Source organism: Manacus vitellinus, unplaced genomic scaffold (genome assembly GCF_001715985.3).
Source record: "Manacus vitellinus isolate BGI_N305 unplaced genomic scaffold, ASM171598v3 scaffold_2_pilon, whole genome shotgun sequence".
NCBI classification, from domain to species: Eukaryota; Metazoa; Chordata; class Aves; order Passeriformes; family Pipridae; genus Manacus; species Manacus vitellinus.
Window position 1 is genome coordinate 29,779,254 of NW_021940208.1, and position 17,317 is coordinate 29,796,570.

The 17,317-nt window shown below is 45.4% G+C and overlaps 2 protein-coding genes and 2 non-coding genes across 4 annotated transcripts in view; 1 reads left to right on the forward strand and 3 right to left on the reverse strand.

Annotated features, from left to right (window-relative positions):
* GTF2F2 (general transcription factor IIF subunit 2) overlaps positions 1 to 3,286 on the forward strand; it is an 85,669-nt gene extending 82,383 nt beyond the window's left edge. The window contains exon 9 of the mRNA XM_029960943.1: positions 3,046 to 3,286. Within this exon, the coding sequence (XP_029816803.1) occupies positions 3,046 to 3,165 (120 nt within the window). The 3' untranslated portion in view covers positions 3,166 to 3,286. The remainder of the gene's footprint in view (positions 1 to 3,045) is intronic.
* Positions 3,287 to 11,842: 8,556 nt separating this feature from the next.
* Positions 11,843 to 11,978, reverse strand: LOC112841049. The gene has a single exon (XR_003212693.1). It is a non-coding gene; the product is annotated as a small nucleolar RNA SNORA31 (small nucleolar RNA).
* Positions 11,979 to 12,683: 705 nt separating this feature from the next.
* TPT1 (tumor protein, translationally-controlled 1) lies at positions 12,684 to 16,714 on the reverse strand. Its single transcript, XM_029960885.1, has 4 exons — positions 16,505 to 16,714; positions 15,677 to 15,782; positions 14,274 to 14,390; positions 12,684 to 12,916 (listed from the first exon to the last, which is right to left on the reverse strand). The coding sequence occupies exons 1-4, from the start codon at positions 16,693 to 16,695 to the stop codon at positions 12,914 to 12,916; spliced, it is 417 nt and encodes a 138-aa protein (XP_029816745.1). The 5' UTR covers positions 16,696 to 16,714; the 3' UTR covers positions 12,684 to 12,913.
* Positions 12,979 to 13,108, reverse strand: LOC112841048. The gene has a single exon (XR_003212692.1). It is a non-coding gene; the product is annotated as a small nucleolar RNA SNORA31 (small nucleolar RNA).
* Positions 16,715 to 17,317: the final 603 nt, after the last annotated feature.

The following is a 17,317-nucleotide window of genomic DNA, read 5'->3' on the forward strand; positions in this document are numbered from 1 at the left end:
TTAATGAAAAATAACAATTTGCACTAGTAGGCAAATCTATTGCCACCTACCCAGATGTAAGTACTGAGTGCTCCCTGGAAATACTACAGTAGTTCTAGATTTGGGCTACATGGTTGAGAACATAATACAATTTTCCGTGAGCAATCAAATGTTTGTGAAGAATGGAACCAGTATGGAACCAGTGGTCCAAGATGAACTGTCTTTTTAAAAAATTACATTTTAGCTTGAAGTAATGGTTGTCCTAAACACAGTGGGGTTTGTTTTCCCCTCGAGGTTTCAGAAGGATTTTCAGAGCTAGAAATTTCACTCCTCAGTAATTTTTATCCCACGATTCTTTAATAACATTTCACTTTCTATGAAAAAAAATCAAGAGGGAAGGTGGAACAGAGCAGGGGATGCCTTGAATGTACAAACAGATCACGTACAAATGAGCTTCTGTGTTAGAATTCTATGTATATAAGCATACTGAATCCCTTTCTGAGAAAAAAATTGTGGGTCCCCAGTATTTGGCATTAGTGGGGGAAGTGTGGAGTTTCTCTTGATGGTATGGTGTCAGAGTAGTATGTTTCATGATGTATAGGCCAGCCTGGTGCAGTGAAGACCCAGATGGATAGTCCTGGTTTCTAGGAGAACTGATCCTGCGGGAAAAATCCTAACGTCCCTTGAACTCCCCTCATCAAGACACTTGCTTTCAAGTAAGGTACAGCACAACAGGATTACCCCTGATTTGTAATTGTCTAAAAGCTCCAGCAGTTCACTGTTATCTGTGCACGTACAGTGATTTTTCGGGGGGCTAATGTTCTTAGCTGCCCTCTCTAAAGCCACTGCTGCCTGGTTCTCCCCTGCACCAGAGATGGCAAATCATCAGTTGCTGCGGTTTCACTGGTTCCAGCTTGAAGTTCCTTTACTTGTGGCACTTGCTATTCACTTTGGGTTGGTGTTGTTCCATTTTGTTATGCTGTTGAATCAAAAATCTTGGAAGTTTTGCCCTGAGAGAAGCAGAACTGCCTGGGGAGTTAGGTCTGAAAACTAGCTGAAATTAAAAGTAGCCCTCATATAGCTGGGTGGGCAGTTTTGAGTGAGTGAGCGCCAGGAGCTTTGGAACGTGCAGCCGCAGTGGTTTTGCACTGCCTGAGCCCAGCAGCACCCTCACGCCTTGTGACCTGGCTTCCCAGATACAGACCTGTCAGCCCAGGAAATGCATATGGATGTACTTCATGAGACTAAATGCAATTATAGGATTTTTTTCCCCAATTCTCTGTTCATGTGGTCTAGAGCAGAATTTAACCTTGCATCCAAGAGTTCCTTCCACGCTCTCTGCCATGTTTTGAAGTCTCTGTCAGTCGTACTACTGAAAGCTACCTTGTGTGCCTGCACAGGGATTGCAATCAAGGCAGTGGATATGCAGCTTTACCCATCTACCCATAACCCATGTAGAAACCTCTTTCTCACCTGCTTTCAGCACCTTCAAAAAAGTGCGTGGCACAAAGAGAGTGTCGTCCTACAAAAACGTTTGTGCACTGATTGCTGTTGGAGTGAGCGCGTTTGTCCTGCGTACCTGACTCCGGAATAATGACGGCATCTCTGCAATAGGCAAGATGCAGAAAGGTGTGCGAAGGGATGTACAGCGATCTGCTGCTGCCACCTGCTGGGGTTGGCATCCTGCGCCCTCGAAGGCCAAGGAACCATCCTGGCAGTGCAAAATAAACTCTCTGCTCACAGCTCCTGTGCCCAGCCACTCCGCTCCAGGAGAAGACCCTAAGAAAGTAGTTCTTATATGCAGTCTGCTACGATCACCTTTCTTACTTGTGGGACCAACACCTCTTGTTGCTTTGAGATAGGTTTTTAAGAATAATTTTGCTAGATGAGTCCACATGAAGTGTCATCATTAGTGTGGGATCTGGATTTTTATTTTACTTTGTATATTTTTGATGTGTACCTAGAAAGTAATGATTGGTTTCTCTAAAAGAGACATTTTTTTTTCTGACTGAGAACATAGTTTTTATTTGTTTATTTCCCACCTTTTCCATTTAGCAAAAGGGAGAAGAGTGTAAGGAACAGACTGGGCCATCAGCATTTCTTTTTTCTATGTCCTCAACAAATATTTGCTGGTTTTAATGAGTTAGAGTATATTGATATTTGCGCTTAGTGGAACTGTAGATGCAGAAAATACATGGGTTCCAATAACTCCAGTACAGTATATGCACTCCAAGAAGATTAAATTGCTCAAACTAAAGCAATTATGAATTTAATGTGAGGATTCTTAAACTGTGGTCTGTGGTTGCCATGGCAATCCATTCACATCAGTCCCAATTAATATTTAAACAAACAAGCAAGAAAATGGCTCTTAAGAAAATTACTGGTGTTTATTATAAAGAGTAAAGCAGGGCAATATTAGTGAGCTGTGTTTTCTCAAAGGTTATACTGCTGGTATCATAGCTGTACTTGTTTTGGGTTTCTTTCTTTCTCTTCCAAGTCTAAATAATTTAATGTATTAGAAAATCTTCTGACATCTACTCAGTTCTCCTCTAAAAATGAGGCCATAATAAAATGCTTAAAGCCCTTAAGCCAACAGCTTGGGGCTTTGATAGTCTGAATAAAGCAAGGAGTTTCAAGATAATCCCAACTCAAGCAAGAAGAAAGATCAAGAGCTTTTAGCTCAAGTGGAGGAATTCCAGCAGGAGGATGCATGAGATAACCTCAGCATTAGCTTCCCAGGAGGTTCTGGGAGCTTCATTTTGGCAGCCCATGGAGCATCCATCTTGCTAGTACTTGCCTCTCACAGGGGACTGGTGGGAGCCATCATCCCTGGGGCTCGGGTGCTCCCTGCTGCATCCCTGGGGCCTTGCACCAGGTGTTACACCCGGGCTGCTCTATCCCTGGTGGAGCCTGAGGGTTGAAGTCCACGGCAGAGCCGTTATTGCCAGCGCCAGTCAACCAGCCTTGCTGTCCACGCCTTGTGAACTGGGTGAATGCAGTTGAGCAGATATGTAGGAACCCTGGCAATTGCCTGCCTGTATAATATGAATTTTTGTTTTCTTTCAGATATACTTGAAAGAAATTTTGAGAGAAATAGGCATCTACAATGTGAAGGGGACCCACAAAAACACATGGGAGCTGAAGCCAGAATACAGACACTACCAAGGAGAAGAAAAGAGTGATTAACAAAAAAATTTCAAACCAAGAGAGAATTACAGTTATTGCACTGAGGGAACTGTGGTGGATTTATAGGCAGGACTGAGCACAGTGCAATTATGCAAGGATAAAGATAAATTAAAGCAGCTGATACTTTGTAATTTTCTGTAGCTCTTTTCCCAAGGAATATTTCTTGTATGTTTCTATAAGTGGGTTGTCTTTTGACAGGAAAAAAAATGTTTATAGAATAAACTTGTATTAGATTTATCTTTACTAGAAATCTTTTGAGCTCTGAACTTACTTTTTTTTTGTAGCTTTGTGGCTTTTCCAAGCCTCAATGACTTTGAAGGAAAACGTGTCCTAGAGGAACCCAGGACTTTGTGGGTTTGCATTCTAGTATAACCAGGTTAATACCCTCAGTTCCGCTGGGATCTGCTAGGGCTTCATCTGGAAGGCTGCAAGGGTACACAACCCTTTGTGCAGTGTTTGGGTGGAATGGACAGGATGCTCCTATTAGGATCGGGCTTTAGGAAAAACAGCCACAACCATGGTGCTCATCACAGTCCTCAGACTCCGTGGGAACAAATCAATAGTTAAAAACCCGTAAAGCAAAGGCTGTTTGACACACAGGTCAGTGGGACAAGGACAGTCCCCTCCAGGTGATTACTGAGAAAAAACTGAAATGCCTGTTAGGTACAGCAAGGAGTAGTTTTATTTTTGTTTTCTTTTTATGCTGATACCTATGTTCTGTTCAAGCATATCAATAAAACGTTATTTTAATTTGTACCACGCAATGCTCTACATTATTGACTGAACATGTGATTTAGGTGGCATAGGTCTGAAGGGTGTTTTCAAACCAAGGGGGTTTTATTGCAGGCTTTGCCATTGGATTCCTCTGTGCTTTGGGAAAGATTGCTGAATTTATCTGTGTCTCTGTTCCCCCATTTTTGAAATGTATATTGCAAGGGTTGTCTGTTCAGCATCCTTTTGGGAGGGAACTATTTAATTATATTCTCAAAGCTTTTATGTTAAAGAAAGAGCAAAGAACATGCTGGAAAAAACCTTATTAGTATACCTGTAAGTGAAGCAGGTGAGGTTTGATAGCACAACTTTCACACTCCCTCAGGTCCTTCAGACTGTGCATCATTTCTGCCCACTCTAATGAAACAAGGTCTGTGTGAAAAGCAAACATCCCACTATTGGTCCACTTAGAAGCAATGAAAGGCTTGCAGGGGTGTCAAATGCCTTTGGAGGCTTGTAAAACTCTGACCCCAATTTTACTCATTTATTTTTTCTAGAGTTGTTTGTGTAGTTATCTCTGTACAGATACACTTCCTGCTGGTGCTCAGCTTCCTGTGGTGTGAAGTGTTCAGTTCCCAGGAGGTAGTCTGCTGAGAGTTTTGAAGAGCAGATCACATTCCAGAGATATGTGTGTGCTTTCATAGATACTGCCATTGACTTGTGTCTCCTTAGGCTCTACAAGCAGGACCCAGCTTGCTAACAGTTGCAGGAGACATCTGAGGATGCTGAGGAACTCAGGAAGTCAGCCTTTGTGTCTTGCTGTGGTACATGATGTGCTCTCCAGCAATAGCCAGAGCCTGCACACATTGCTGTCCTCATTGGGCTGTTTGAGTCCTCCGTGGGCTTGTGTTCACTGACATGTAGGATGAGAGCTCCTGTTTTTCATGAGCTGGGCTCCTCTGTTCGATTTGTGTCCTGTTTTAGCAGCTGAAGTACCTAGCAAGTCTAGATCAGCTTTTCCTTTGTGTTGCTCCTCACATGGTCCTTTAAAACCATGCAGGGGAATGCCATGCAGTCCTGATTTAGGAGTACTGTAATTCATTGTCCCAGGTAAAAATGACCATGCTGTTTCAGAGGGCAATGGTTACCTTTAGTGGGATCCACGGCAGGATTAGCTTAGCAGGAGAGTGTTTTGGATCTGCTTTAGTTTTGGTATTATGAGCTGTTTCACAGTTAGACTTCAATTGAGAAGGACATAATCAGTCAGTGTAAAATGCCACATGATTTAAGTAAAGGAGGTATTTTATTGATCTGTAGAATGCCTTGGACAGGGTAGATAAGCTCTATTCAAGTGTAATGGGAAGTGTACAGAGCTTTTTATGGGATTTATGGTTTTTACAAAAGACTGGGGTTTTTTTATGAGTATCATTAAAAACGTGGAGAGTGCTAGAAGTAAACAAACAGTGGAGTTTTCAACTGATGAGCAACAGAAAGGTTGAGGAATGCCAAGGTGCACTGGTTTGCTTGCAGCCTTCTGTGTAATAGCACCAGTTATAAAAAATGAGGAACAGGACAGTGAGGAAACACCATTTAAAAAATGGAACTAGGAAATGCTATGCCAGGGTAAACTAAGAAAAGATAACCAATGGACAGTCCAGAAGCCAGGCAGCTTGTGAAGTACTTTTTTACCTCCTTCCTGCATGATTTTGAAGGCTTTCTGGTTTGCTAGGGTGCAATTGGAATTTTAGCCCCAAAAGCTGCCACAAAACCCAAGTGGCATGAGAGAAGGGATCAATGAGCCCACAGATATGCTGATGTAGAGCATGAAGAATGTACCATGCATTCAAGGACTCTGCTGGCTCCTGCCTGGTAGGAGTGCATTAGTTCTGCAAGAGGACCTTATGCAAGTGCTGTTACCAGGATTGCCATCTGCCAGAAGAGAGGAGGAGGCTTGTAGGTGTTCAGGTCTGATTAAAATGAGCTTAAAAACATGTCCATTCTCAAGCATTACTTCTCCCAAATGACTAGTTTGAGTCACTGGACATTTCATACTCAGTAAACCCAGCCAGTTACTAGCATGGACCTGAGCAGACTGGAGGTGATGGTAATGCAGCTACTCCATTAGAGACACCCCCATGCCAGGGGGCTGGGAGTGGGCAAGAAGACACATGACTGGAGGCTGCTACTGTAAACTGGGAAAGGCATGGATTCAAACCCAGAATGGGACGGGCTGGTCCCAGTGCTCTTGTGTTCCGTTCCCTGCCTGCCCACAGCTCTGCCTGCCTCATCCTCTGCTGCCCTGCCTGTAGCCAGCCAGGAAGCTGCTGGTGGGACAGCCTGGTGGGCAGCAGGGTTGCATGAGGAATTGGAGCGGAAAACACATTAGTTTTGAGCCGGCAGAAAGTTATATGGCTACAAGACCTGGTGCTGACGCCACATCTTTGGCATAGCTTGGAGTGGGATCAGAGTTCACTAGCTGCTGTGATTCCAGTGGATGCTCACTAAAAGTTGTCCATGCTTTGAGTCACCTACATATTGCTTTCACCAGCTGCTTAGAGTTGGCTCCAGCTGAACATACCTCTTGCATGTCAGCTATGCCCACCCACATTCACATATCCCTGTCGCCAGGATGGCATTTTCATTAGTCACTGTTTTTCTGGACTCGTAACAAATTGTTTTTCTCACTAATGCAGTATAAGAGCTGAGCCATGGCTCCAGGCTCATCTGAAAGACATCTGCATCTTGAGCTTTTTAAAGAGCTGTGGCTGGGTACAACCTGCCCCTTTTCTCATACCAATGGCAGGACTAGAAGACTCTTTCTTGGCTCTCCTAATCAAGGCTATGCGTGGCTACCAGGCTGCGGGGTCAGCCTTTCTCAGGGAGTATTTAATTATTCACACAAAGATGACAAATCCTAACACAAAAGATAAAAAAGGCACCTTTAAGCCAGAAGGGTCAATGAACACCACTGAGCCTCCCTTCGGGTAACTATACCTAGGGCTTGTGTTATAAGTGACAGTCAAGGACTTTACAATGGAGACCCCATTTTCATGTCCAGCTCAGCAAACCTCAGCACAAGGAACTGCTTGGGGCTAGTTTTATGAGTACCTCAGCCAAAATGTATTCCTTGGAGAAGGAATGCACCCCCACGAGGGCTTTCTGCTCCTGATGGTGTTTAGGCTTTTGCAGGCAGTATGTTTGCAACTACAGGCAAATAAACAGGAGAAGCTGCAGTAGTTTGTTGTCAATCTTGAAAGGAAGAGAATGATAGTTTCTTTTCCTCTCTACTCCATTAACTGGTTTTACCTCTGGAGCTCATTCTTGAGATGGAACCTATGCGCCTCCAGGAAGCAGGGAAGGTTTTCAGCAGCTGTGGGACAGATGACCAAGTACTGAGCACCAGAGGAACAGGTAAGGGCGAATTAAAATGATTAAAAGCAATGAACAAAATCATGGAGAGTCCTTCCTAAGCTTCCTGGGCCTATGCATGCCCCTGCCCAGCTGTTTTGAGCAGTCTATGGGAGACTCACATAAACCACAGCATGGATTCCCAAAAATTCTCCCTCTGCCACCTGGCCAAAGCCAGCCTTTGGAAGAAGCTATTTATACTCCAGCAATGAGAGAAGCTGCCAGCAGCAAGGGCTGTAACCACAAAGGGTCTACCAGCCCAAGAACCCCCCAGCCACAAGATTTTCCCTTTCCATGTCTTTCCTGCAGTGAGGTGGCCATGAACATGAAAACTTTCTACTTGTGGGCAGCTGCTATATTGCTCGTTTGGCTTAAAAATCAAGTGGTTTATGGGAGTTAAAGCACTCTTAGGCCAACCACAACAGGTGTGTCACATGCTGCCAAGGAAGTGGCTGCCGGGCTAGGGCATCTGAAGCCAATGTGAGAAGGGCTGCCCTGACTCCATGAAACCCCTTTCTGTGGACAGTGTGAGGAAGCACCAGCAGCTGCAGGCGGTTCTATGACTGCATCCTACAGCAATCACTCAGCTGCAGGGGCAGCGAATCATCCCTCCCTGCCTTGACTGGAGGGACCTGGCTCATGTGTAGGTAGAGGAGATAGATCTCAGCCCTTGAACCAGACTATTCCAATAGCAAGTGGGGTTTTGCTGGCTAAGCATCCATGGTGAGCAGGGAGGGAACATCCAGCTTTACAGGGCTGTTTCTCAACTAGTCTGTAACAAAGATTTTGAGAAGCTAATCTTTAAAACCTTTCTGGGCATCTACTTTATGGACATTCCGTATCAAAAAAAAAAAAAATAAATAAACAGCTGCACGCTTTGGCAGGGCTGCCAGCATGCCAGCACCTAGCTGAAGATAGGAAGAAAGTGGGCTGCTCTCCAAAGTGCCAGTAGTGCTTCTTCCTGATGCTGCTGGCCACAGAAATGGGGAGGTGAATCCCCGCTGTTAGCTCCCAAGATAAAGGGAGGCCCGCAGAGGAACAATTGCTCAGCATTTTTATCAGCATCCAGCTGTTGCCTCTGGCAAGGTTGGCATCACACAACCAAAACAGTCTTAAAAAGGCCTCCAAGGGTGTTTGGCTCCTTTCTGCTGAAGTGGAAGGCGATGAATGCAGCTCTAATGGATCAAAACAGCTATGCTCATCCTCAACAGCATCCTGTGCATTCCTGCAGAACACACTTGCAGGGCTGCCAGCATTTGCTGGCACCCAAAAAAAAGAAAAGCTCCCTCAGGCCACCAGCCCTGGCCACAGCCACTTGGCTGAGATCTTTGCACAACAGCTTCCAGCTGCAGCTTCAACCAAAAGGCGGCCAACACACAGGGACTGCAAACCAGCACAGCTATTGGCATGCTCTTGGCAGTGGATTTTGTACTGTTCATGGCAAAAAACTTTCAGGCTTGGTTAGGGGCTTTTTTCCCCTCCCACCAAGACATTTTTCTCTGAGCTAAATGAATACAGTGTTTAACTGCTGCTCTCCCACCGTGGGCTAGCAGCAACAGAGATTTCCTGGCTGGCTGAGCCAGGGCTAAACATCCCAGCTTTTAATTCCCTGGCCACAAACCAGAGAAGCGGCTACAGAGCTGAAGCATAGATGGAGGTTCACAGGAGCAGAGGGAGGTGTCTTACCTGTCCAAGCCAGCAGCAGTGTGTGAGAAAGCAGAACTATCTTGACACAGATACTATTGCTCTTAAATAAAAGCATCCTCCCTAAAGGGCTGTCACTGAAAACACTGCCAGGACTGCAGCAGGCTGGCAACAGCCAGAAACTTGCTAAGGAAAAAAAAAGCAAATTACAGCTTTTTAATTTTTTTCTTACCCATTTTTAAAAAAATTACTCCAATTGTATTTCTCTGACAACAACCATGTTCTAAGCTTATGTTAATTCCCTCCTAAACCACTTTTAAAAAAATTCCACAAAAAAAGCCCCCCAAACCAAGGAAACCTGTGTTTCCTACTTACTTTCAGTTAAAATTTCCCTTTTGCAGGTTCTCCATCCTTGTTCTAAACTGAGGGCTGCACAAGGCTCCAGGACCATCACCCACTTAGGCTTTAGCATCCATCCCCAGCCCATGCTGAGTGGGCAAAGCCAAGGGATGGAGTGGGGCTGGCTCAGCTGGGTACCCAAGAGGGGGCAATGGGGCCACCAGTGCCTCTTCCACACACCCAGATATTCCCTCCACTGCATGAACATCCCCAGGTCTGCTGCACACTTTTCTCCTCAAAGCAGGCAGCCAAGGAGAAACAAGCTGCTGTAGCAGCATTCAGATATTAACATCATTGTTACTGCCTCATGGGAAATGGGAGTTTTTCTTTGCTTTCAGAGGGCAAAGAGAGTGGATTTGTAGATGGGGCAAGACCCAGATGGGACAGAACAACTGTGATACAGAAGCAGGCACTGAGGGGGAACAGTGGGGTGGGAGGGCAAAAGGTGGGAGACATGCCAAGCAGAGCAGCTGCTTCCTCCAGCCCCAAGACATCACTCCCTTAACCAAGCACCACAAAAGCATGAAAGTAAAAAGGTGAGTTTTTTCCCCCTCTTCATAAGCAATCAGCCTTTGTTCCCCTGTCAGCATCCAGCTCATAGGGGGTGCAGGAGACCTGAGCCAGCAGGGGAAATGTTTCTACCTAGCTGCTTAACCTGCTCCATGAGGCACAGGGAAAAAGCTATTTGGATCCTTCCCCGTTCCACAGCCCTTCCAGCCACTGAAAATCTTTCCAGGAATGAAAGATACAACCCTGATAAGCACATTTTAAAACAAGACAGGCATAGGTTTTAAAGCTGTCCTTCAGTTCAGGCTTGCGTTTAGGCAGCACCAGGGTAATTTGTAACCATTGGGGATTTTTAGCAATTAAGTAACTCCAAAGCTGTTGTGTGAAGTATGAAGCTTTGTCTTCCCAAATCACCTCAGCTTTTCAGCCCCAGGAAACAGCTGCTTGAGATGAAGATGGGTCAGAAGAGGAACTGGGTTATGAGGAAATACGCTGATTTCCTTTCCAACTCAGAGTTGCGTCACAGACTGTTGACAAGTGCATTTACTGGCCATGGACCTCCCACTTACCAGGATGTAGTGACTCCCAACCCTCCCTCACCCAGGCTCCACAGCAGGCAGCTACCACAGCACTGTGGCTGTGACAGCTGCTTGTTACTGCCACAGCTACTTGTCATGGCCATGATCCTTCCCTGCCACTGATTGTAGTTTAACCTCTTCTCCCAGATGACTGACAGACTTGACACCACAGAACAGCAGGACTTGCCCTTTTCCCTGAGAAACCGAAGGCAGCAATACATTTTTGAGAAGTGCAGCAAGTGCAACAAGCAGCAAAACCACTCCTCTTGCAGCTCACTGAAGAAAACAAACATAACCAAGTCCTTCATCTCCACAGCCTTTGAACTGACACTTCCATACAGCAGGCTGGAAGGAGAATTTCCATCAGAGGCTCTGAGAAAAGCACACAAGACTGCTTGGAGCACAGAACCCTCTAGTTAGGTATGTTTGCCCACACCAATTAAATACCCCAATCAGCCTGGAGGACAGATAGGATGACACACAATTTGCCATTCAACCAAACAGCAAGGCTGTGCTCATCATGGTTTGAAGCACCTGCTTTTCAAAGCAGCACCTCAGCTGTACGCAGGTGCCACGTAGCAATTTGCTCCGGGCTGGTGCCCAGGGCTCCCAGCCTCGGTATAACGAGCCAGGAAGGGGGAGGAGCCATTTCCACTCCCACATATCAGCCCCTCACAGTTTTAAACTTATGATGCACTGGAAATGGGAGCCAGGGCTATTAGGGGCTGCACAGCCATACCGGCACTGCCCTGCCCACACTAACTTCAGCTCAACTGAGAAGCTCAACTAAGCACCTGTTTCCTCTCCCTTTCCTTTAATCCTCCCAGTTTTTAACAAGGATGCAACAGGAAAGGTAAGATAACATCCTCACCTGGTCCCATTAAACAAATCCTCTGCAAGGAAAGCAAGAGACAACCCAGTGATTTTATCTAGGCTTTGAACCTGTCTCCCTGCCTTTCAGCCCCATTGGGTGAAGGCAGGTTACACCATAATTGTACCTCATCCAGCTCAGCTGGCCCAAGATCCTTTCTTGGGAAAGCTAAAAAAAATAAAAAAATAAAAAAATAAAAAATTAAGTTCCCACAGAACTAAAATAGGGTTTATTTAACCAGACAGGAACCTCAGAGATAACTAGGGCACACTCCACTCCCTCCTCCAGTCTCTCACTCCTCCCAGCCTGCTGCCACATCTATCTCACCTCTGCAGAAATGTACCTCCACCCTGCAGTACCGGGGGCCAAAAACTGACACAAGATAGCCAAGATGCAAAAACTCACAGCTGGTGAGTGGGCTATGCCCTCCCCTTTCAGGCACCTTAACCTCCTATGCCTCTGCCATTGCTGCAGTAGGAAAAAAGTTAATCATTTGCAGTCCAAGGCAACATCCCTGGTCAGGCACACAGTCAGCAGTGACAGCTGGGGCTGTGAAGGCATTTGTGTTCCTTTATTCAATCCAAACTGCCACAGGGTTGGACAGGTAGAAAGCGCAAGGAACCTGTTACTGTTGCATCTCAGAAAGAACCAGAGAAGCAACGGAGGTTTGCTCCAGGTCTGTCAAACAGATGCATTTCCTAAGAAGGAACACAGCAGGAACAGTATTTTATAAACACTCAGGTCTCAAGCACAGAGATGCACCTGGTTTGGAGAAAGTCTACACTAGGCCATTCCAACAGCTCTCTCCAGGAGGTCAAATACAGAAACCCCTCAAATCCTGCAACTCAGCAGAGCTCCAGTTAACATGGTCCCTTTCAACAGCTGTCAAATACAAAGGAGCCAGTACCATAGCCAGGCTGTTTTGGAAAACCTAGTCATTTTACCCTCTCCCCACAATGTTCCCAGTACCTAGACTCAGAGAGTGCTGGTGTTAAGACTCCTGCTCCCTCCAGTCATCCTCCTACCTTGATAGTGGAGCCATACCAGAACTGAGGACAAACTCAAGTGTTCTTGTCTGACAAAGAAGTTCAGCCAGCACTCAGTTTGAATAGCACATATTCCGTTCTGGGATTTTATTATTTTTTTCTTTTTTTTTTTTTCCAGAGATAAGTCTGTGCAATCATGAAAGATGAAGGTGGTTCACTCCATTATGACATTTCTTGGACTTTGCCTTATTGACTTCTCTTGCACTCCAGAGCCACAGGCAAACTGTGAAATCTGTCTGGAAACAGTCCAGTTGTAGCACACTAGCACCAGGCTATGCTACTGACAGTACCAAATCCCTGGCGTGATCTCTCCTGTGAGTCACCTTAAGAAACACATCAGACCAAAAGACATTACCTAGAATGGGTTTAAATGAGTTTTATTTTAGACAACCTACATGATAGATGTTTTTTTCGTTTTTCAAAACAATGCCTCCACTCCAAATCAGGGTCAAAATAAGTGAATAAAGCTCAAGATGACATCAGTCCAGTTGTTAGACATTGCCGATTCCTGGTGGTGTGCCGATGAAGAAGAAACAGCAGCCAGCTATGAAGACAAGTGATCCAAAACCATACTGTTTGATTTGTTACTGAAACAAGAGTAGCAAGTGTTAGCTCAAGGGTCACGACAGTCACAGTAAATTCCTACAACTTGTGTTTTCCCTAATTCAATCTGGGCTGCCACAGTCAGGCAGGCAGAAAGCGCAAGGAAATTGTTTTCGCATCTTAGTGCAAACCAGAGAGCAACAGGAAAAGTGCCCATGGTCTATCAGAGGATGCTGATCACTTTTACAGTCATACAGAGCACCTGGCACCAATCAGCTGCTGAGCAAGCTGGACAGAATACTCATTCATACCCTTTCCTAAACAAGTACCAAAGCATACAATCTACTCTCTTAAAACTGGAATACCCCGTCGATATTCTTTTACTCCATCTTGAAGCAGACATAGGCTACCCAAATTGCACATCCAAAAGGTGTGCCCCTGTAGAGAAGATGCACACAAGCTCCTGCTCCCAAGGATGTGCCTTCGAGGTCTGGCCTGTTCTAGGGCCCAGGACAGACATCACCATCCCATCAGGCTGCAGGAGGTGCCAGGTCTGTTTTGGCCAATAAAAGCATTCCTTAGTTTGCCTACTGCTCCACACTACAAGCTGGCTCATCTTTACATGATTTGCATACCAGAAAGTTTTTAAGAGGCTTTACAGATAAATTTAGCTGGCTATTAACAGACTTCATAAGTCCACAATGACTGGGCAAAGCAACTGGTGATCCCACACGGCACTTAATTCCACAGCTCTCCCAATAAGCAAAAGAAACGAGTGTTGGGATCCAAATACTGTTTTGTTGCAACCAAATTCCAACATAGAGTAGTTAAAGCAGACCACAGGAGCTGTCTTGGGCTCAGGTAGCTGGAGATTCCAGAGAGAATAAGGTTAAATACTTGGTCAAGTATTACTGTGTTCCAAAATTTAGGGCAACATTTAAACTGACAGTTCTTGCATAAAAAAATACAGGCATCAGATTAAGTGAAAGAAGATGGAACGTGACCACGCAAAGCAGTGCACAATTAAACCCCACCAGAGGGATCTGAACTACAAGTGCTTCATTTCAGAGCACATTGTCTTTCATCTAATAGTTTAAAACTATTCCCAATTACACACATCTCGCCAGGACAATTCCTTCTGCATTCCTTAGCCATTAAGTCACCATGAATCACTGCTGTGACACTACATCCCCCCATTTAGTACAAGTTAACAGCATTCAAGGGAAGTTTCAGGCACTTTGCATAATATGAAGCACCAAATAGGCTGTACTTACACAGACTTCTAAGTTTTTAAACTGACAGCTACTGTTCAACTTACACAGGGATAAGAGAGAACAAGTGCTGCACTGAAGGAATCATCACATAGTCAGGCACATTCACCCAATTCAGAGCAGTACTTACACACTTCTCGATTTCTAAGCCGTCCTTAAAGAAAATCATATATGGGGTTACACCATCCTCACGGAAGTCCAGGAGAGCCACCATACCATCTGGATTCATGTTCTCTCCTACAAAGAACTTCAAAGCAACGTGTTACTGAGACATTTAATCAGCCATTACCAGGAGAAAATGCATTTTTATACAAGAACAATACAAAGTCACCAAGTTCAGGTTAAAAGTCTCCCTGATCAGTTGCAGGGATTTTGCTCTCCACAGCTTGCCCATTTTAGTACCACAGGAGGGAAAGGATGCAATCCAAAGGAACAGGCTTGAGAGGTGAGCTCATAGGAACCTCATCAAGTTCAACAATGCCAAGTGCAAGGTCATACACCTGGGTCAGGGCAATCCTGAGCACAAACACAGGCTGGGCAGAGAATGGACTGACAGAAGCTCTGAGGAGAAAGACCTGGGGTACTGCTGACAGAAAGCTCAACATGATCCAGCAATATGCACTTACAGCCCAGGCATTCAACTGTATCCTGGGCTGCACCAAAAGGAGCATGGCTAGCAGGTTGAGGGAGATGATTCTGCCCCTCTGCTCTGGTGAGACCCCAGCTGGAGTGCTGCATCCAGCTCTGGAGCTGGGATCCCAAGGTAAGAAGGATGTGGACTTGTTGGAGCAAGTCCAGGACAGCCACAAAGATGAAGGCCGGAGCACCACTCCTGTGAAGACAGGCTAACAGAACTGGGGTTGTTCAGCCTGGAGAAGAGAAGGTTCCAGGCAGACTTCAGAGCAGCATTCCAGTACCCTAAAGGGGGCTACAGAAAGTCTGGAGAGGGACTTTTTACAAAGCCACATTGCAATAGGACAAGGGAGAATGGCATTAAACTTAAAAGGACAAATTTAGATTATATATTACAAAGAAATTCTCAAGTATAAGGTGGGAGGCATAGACCCAGGTTGTCCAGAGAAGCTGTGGATGCCCCACCCCTGGAAATGTTCAAGGGCAGGTTGGATGGGGTTATGAGCAACCTAGTCTAGGGAAAGGCGTCCCTGCCCATGGCATGGGGACTGGAATTTGATGATCCTTTCCAACTCAAACAATTCTGTGATTCTATAATTTTACCACACTGCTATGAACAGTGTAAGACTCAGCAAGGGCCAAAGTGATCCACATTTCAAGTCTTCTAACTCCACAATCCCTAAACCACAATAACAACAAACCCAGCTAACTACAAGCACTATGAGCTGAAATGAGATCCCCAAACACCTAACACCCTTTTGCTGTTTCTCCTCCCTAAGTCTCAGAGAAGAGCAAGTAAGACATCCTCACAACAGGAGAACTCAAAATTCTCAACAAGGCAGTTCAGTAGGTGAACCAGCTTGTAACACTGCAATACTATGGTAAGGAGACACAAGTTACCTGGTAGTTTTTGAAGTTGGCAAGGATGTGTTTGATTTGTTCTGCAGCCCCTGTCATGAAAGGCTTTACTCTCTCTGGCTTGTGTTCCTCAAGTCTGGCTTTGATTCTGGAGGGGGGAAAAAAATATCAAAACTCTGAAAACATGTTCTAGTTTAACTTCACTGTGTAAAGTCACATCACAGCAGAAACAGTTACTATCAAACTTTAATTTTGCTTTCTCCCCACTCCCTTTCGAAGCCCCCACATTTTAATTTAATTTTGCTAGTGAAGTAGCAGAACAGTGCCTGCCACTCATATCAGGGTCATTTTACTTCTAGGCTAGCGGTAGACAAAAATCAGCAAGTCATTTCCACAGCACCAAGAGTACTTTCTATCAGTGTCACAAAGCATTTTCACCTTTAGTAGCAATCCACTGAACACAGATCAACAGAAAGTACATCTTGAATTAGCAAAAAGTCCCATTCGCATACATTTGTTAGATATTTGCCAACTTAGAAAAGCTTCAGAAAGCTTTTCTTTACCACCTCACTCCCATCCACAGGAAGGTTTGGCATAAAAAAAATACAGAAGAAAACAGCAAGGTTACAAACTAGATCTAAAGCATGTGATCAGGTCCTCTACCTCAGCCAAGATAAACATAGATATTCCAGCATCAAACTCTGGAGCTCCAGTTCTGCCAAGTATTCAGACATTGCTGAAGTTTACAGCCACTTTCACACCTGTATCAGAACTAACACCTACTAGGAATATGTCCAGTGCTGTTTTTAAAATCTCAACCACGCAAAAACTCTGCAATCCCATTCAAAGGAAAAGCCTATCAACACTTACGCTTTCATGTAATCCTTGATGTACTTCTTGTAGGATTCTTTTGTGAAGCTGGTCTCCTGAAGGTGGTGGTTAATTACTATATCAACACCAGTTATGACCGTGGCTTCTGTTCCATCTCCCTCTGGACCTTCAGCAGAGGCATTGCCACCAATTAGAGAGTCATCAATTTGACCCTCTGTCCTGGTGACCATCTGGATTTAGAGACATCAAAAAACTTAACGGCTCTGCAAAAAACCTTAATGCTACCACTCTTACACACCTACGACTTGAGAGCAGGACATTACTCCAGAGCCACAGATCAGTGCAAGGAACCTGACTGCAGCCTAAGCACTAATTTCCCAGTGACAGGAGAAGGGGGAACAAGTTCAAATTGAAAGACAGGTTTAGATTAGACACTAGGAAGAAATTCTTTACTGTGAGGGTGCTAAGGCACTGATACAGGTTGCCCACAGAAGCTATGAATGCCCCATCCCCCAGAAGTGTTCAAGGCCAAGTTGGATGGGGCTTTGAGCAACCTGGTCGAGCAAAAGGTGTCCCTGCCCATGGCAGGGGGGTGGAACTAAATGGTCCTTAACATCCTTTCCAACCCAACCCATTCTATGATTCTGTGACTGCCATGCCGGGTGCCTCTCCTGGTGCCTGACCCAGGCTCCATTACACTCCAGCCTGGTTGACCCGGGCTCTCTCAGGCACCACCGGGGTAGCAGCCAGCCTTGCCCCGGCACACGCACCGGGCCGTGGTGGGTCACCCCTCCCTCGGGCCCCTCGCATGGACGCCACCCCCGCTCCCCACCGGCCCTGAGTCACCGCAGC

Bases quoted from the DNA above. Each gene is read 5' to 3' on its own strand.
- TPT1 (XM_029960885.1), bottom strand. From the start codon at position 16,695: ATGGTCACCAGGACAGAGGGTCAAATTGATGACTCTCTAATTGGTGGC. The intron at 15,783-16,504 runs GTAAGTGTTGAT...TCCCCCCTCCAG, and splicing joins ATCAAGGATTACATGAAAGC to AATCAAAGCCAGACTTGAGG. The intron at 14,391-15,676 runs GTAACTTGTGTC...GTTGCTTTGAAG, and splicing joins CCAACTTCAAAAACTACCAG to TTCTTTGTAGGAGAGAACAT.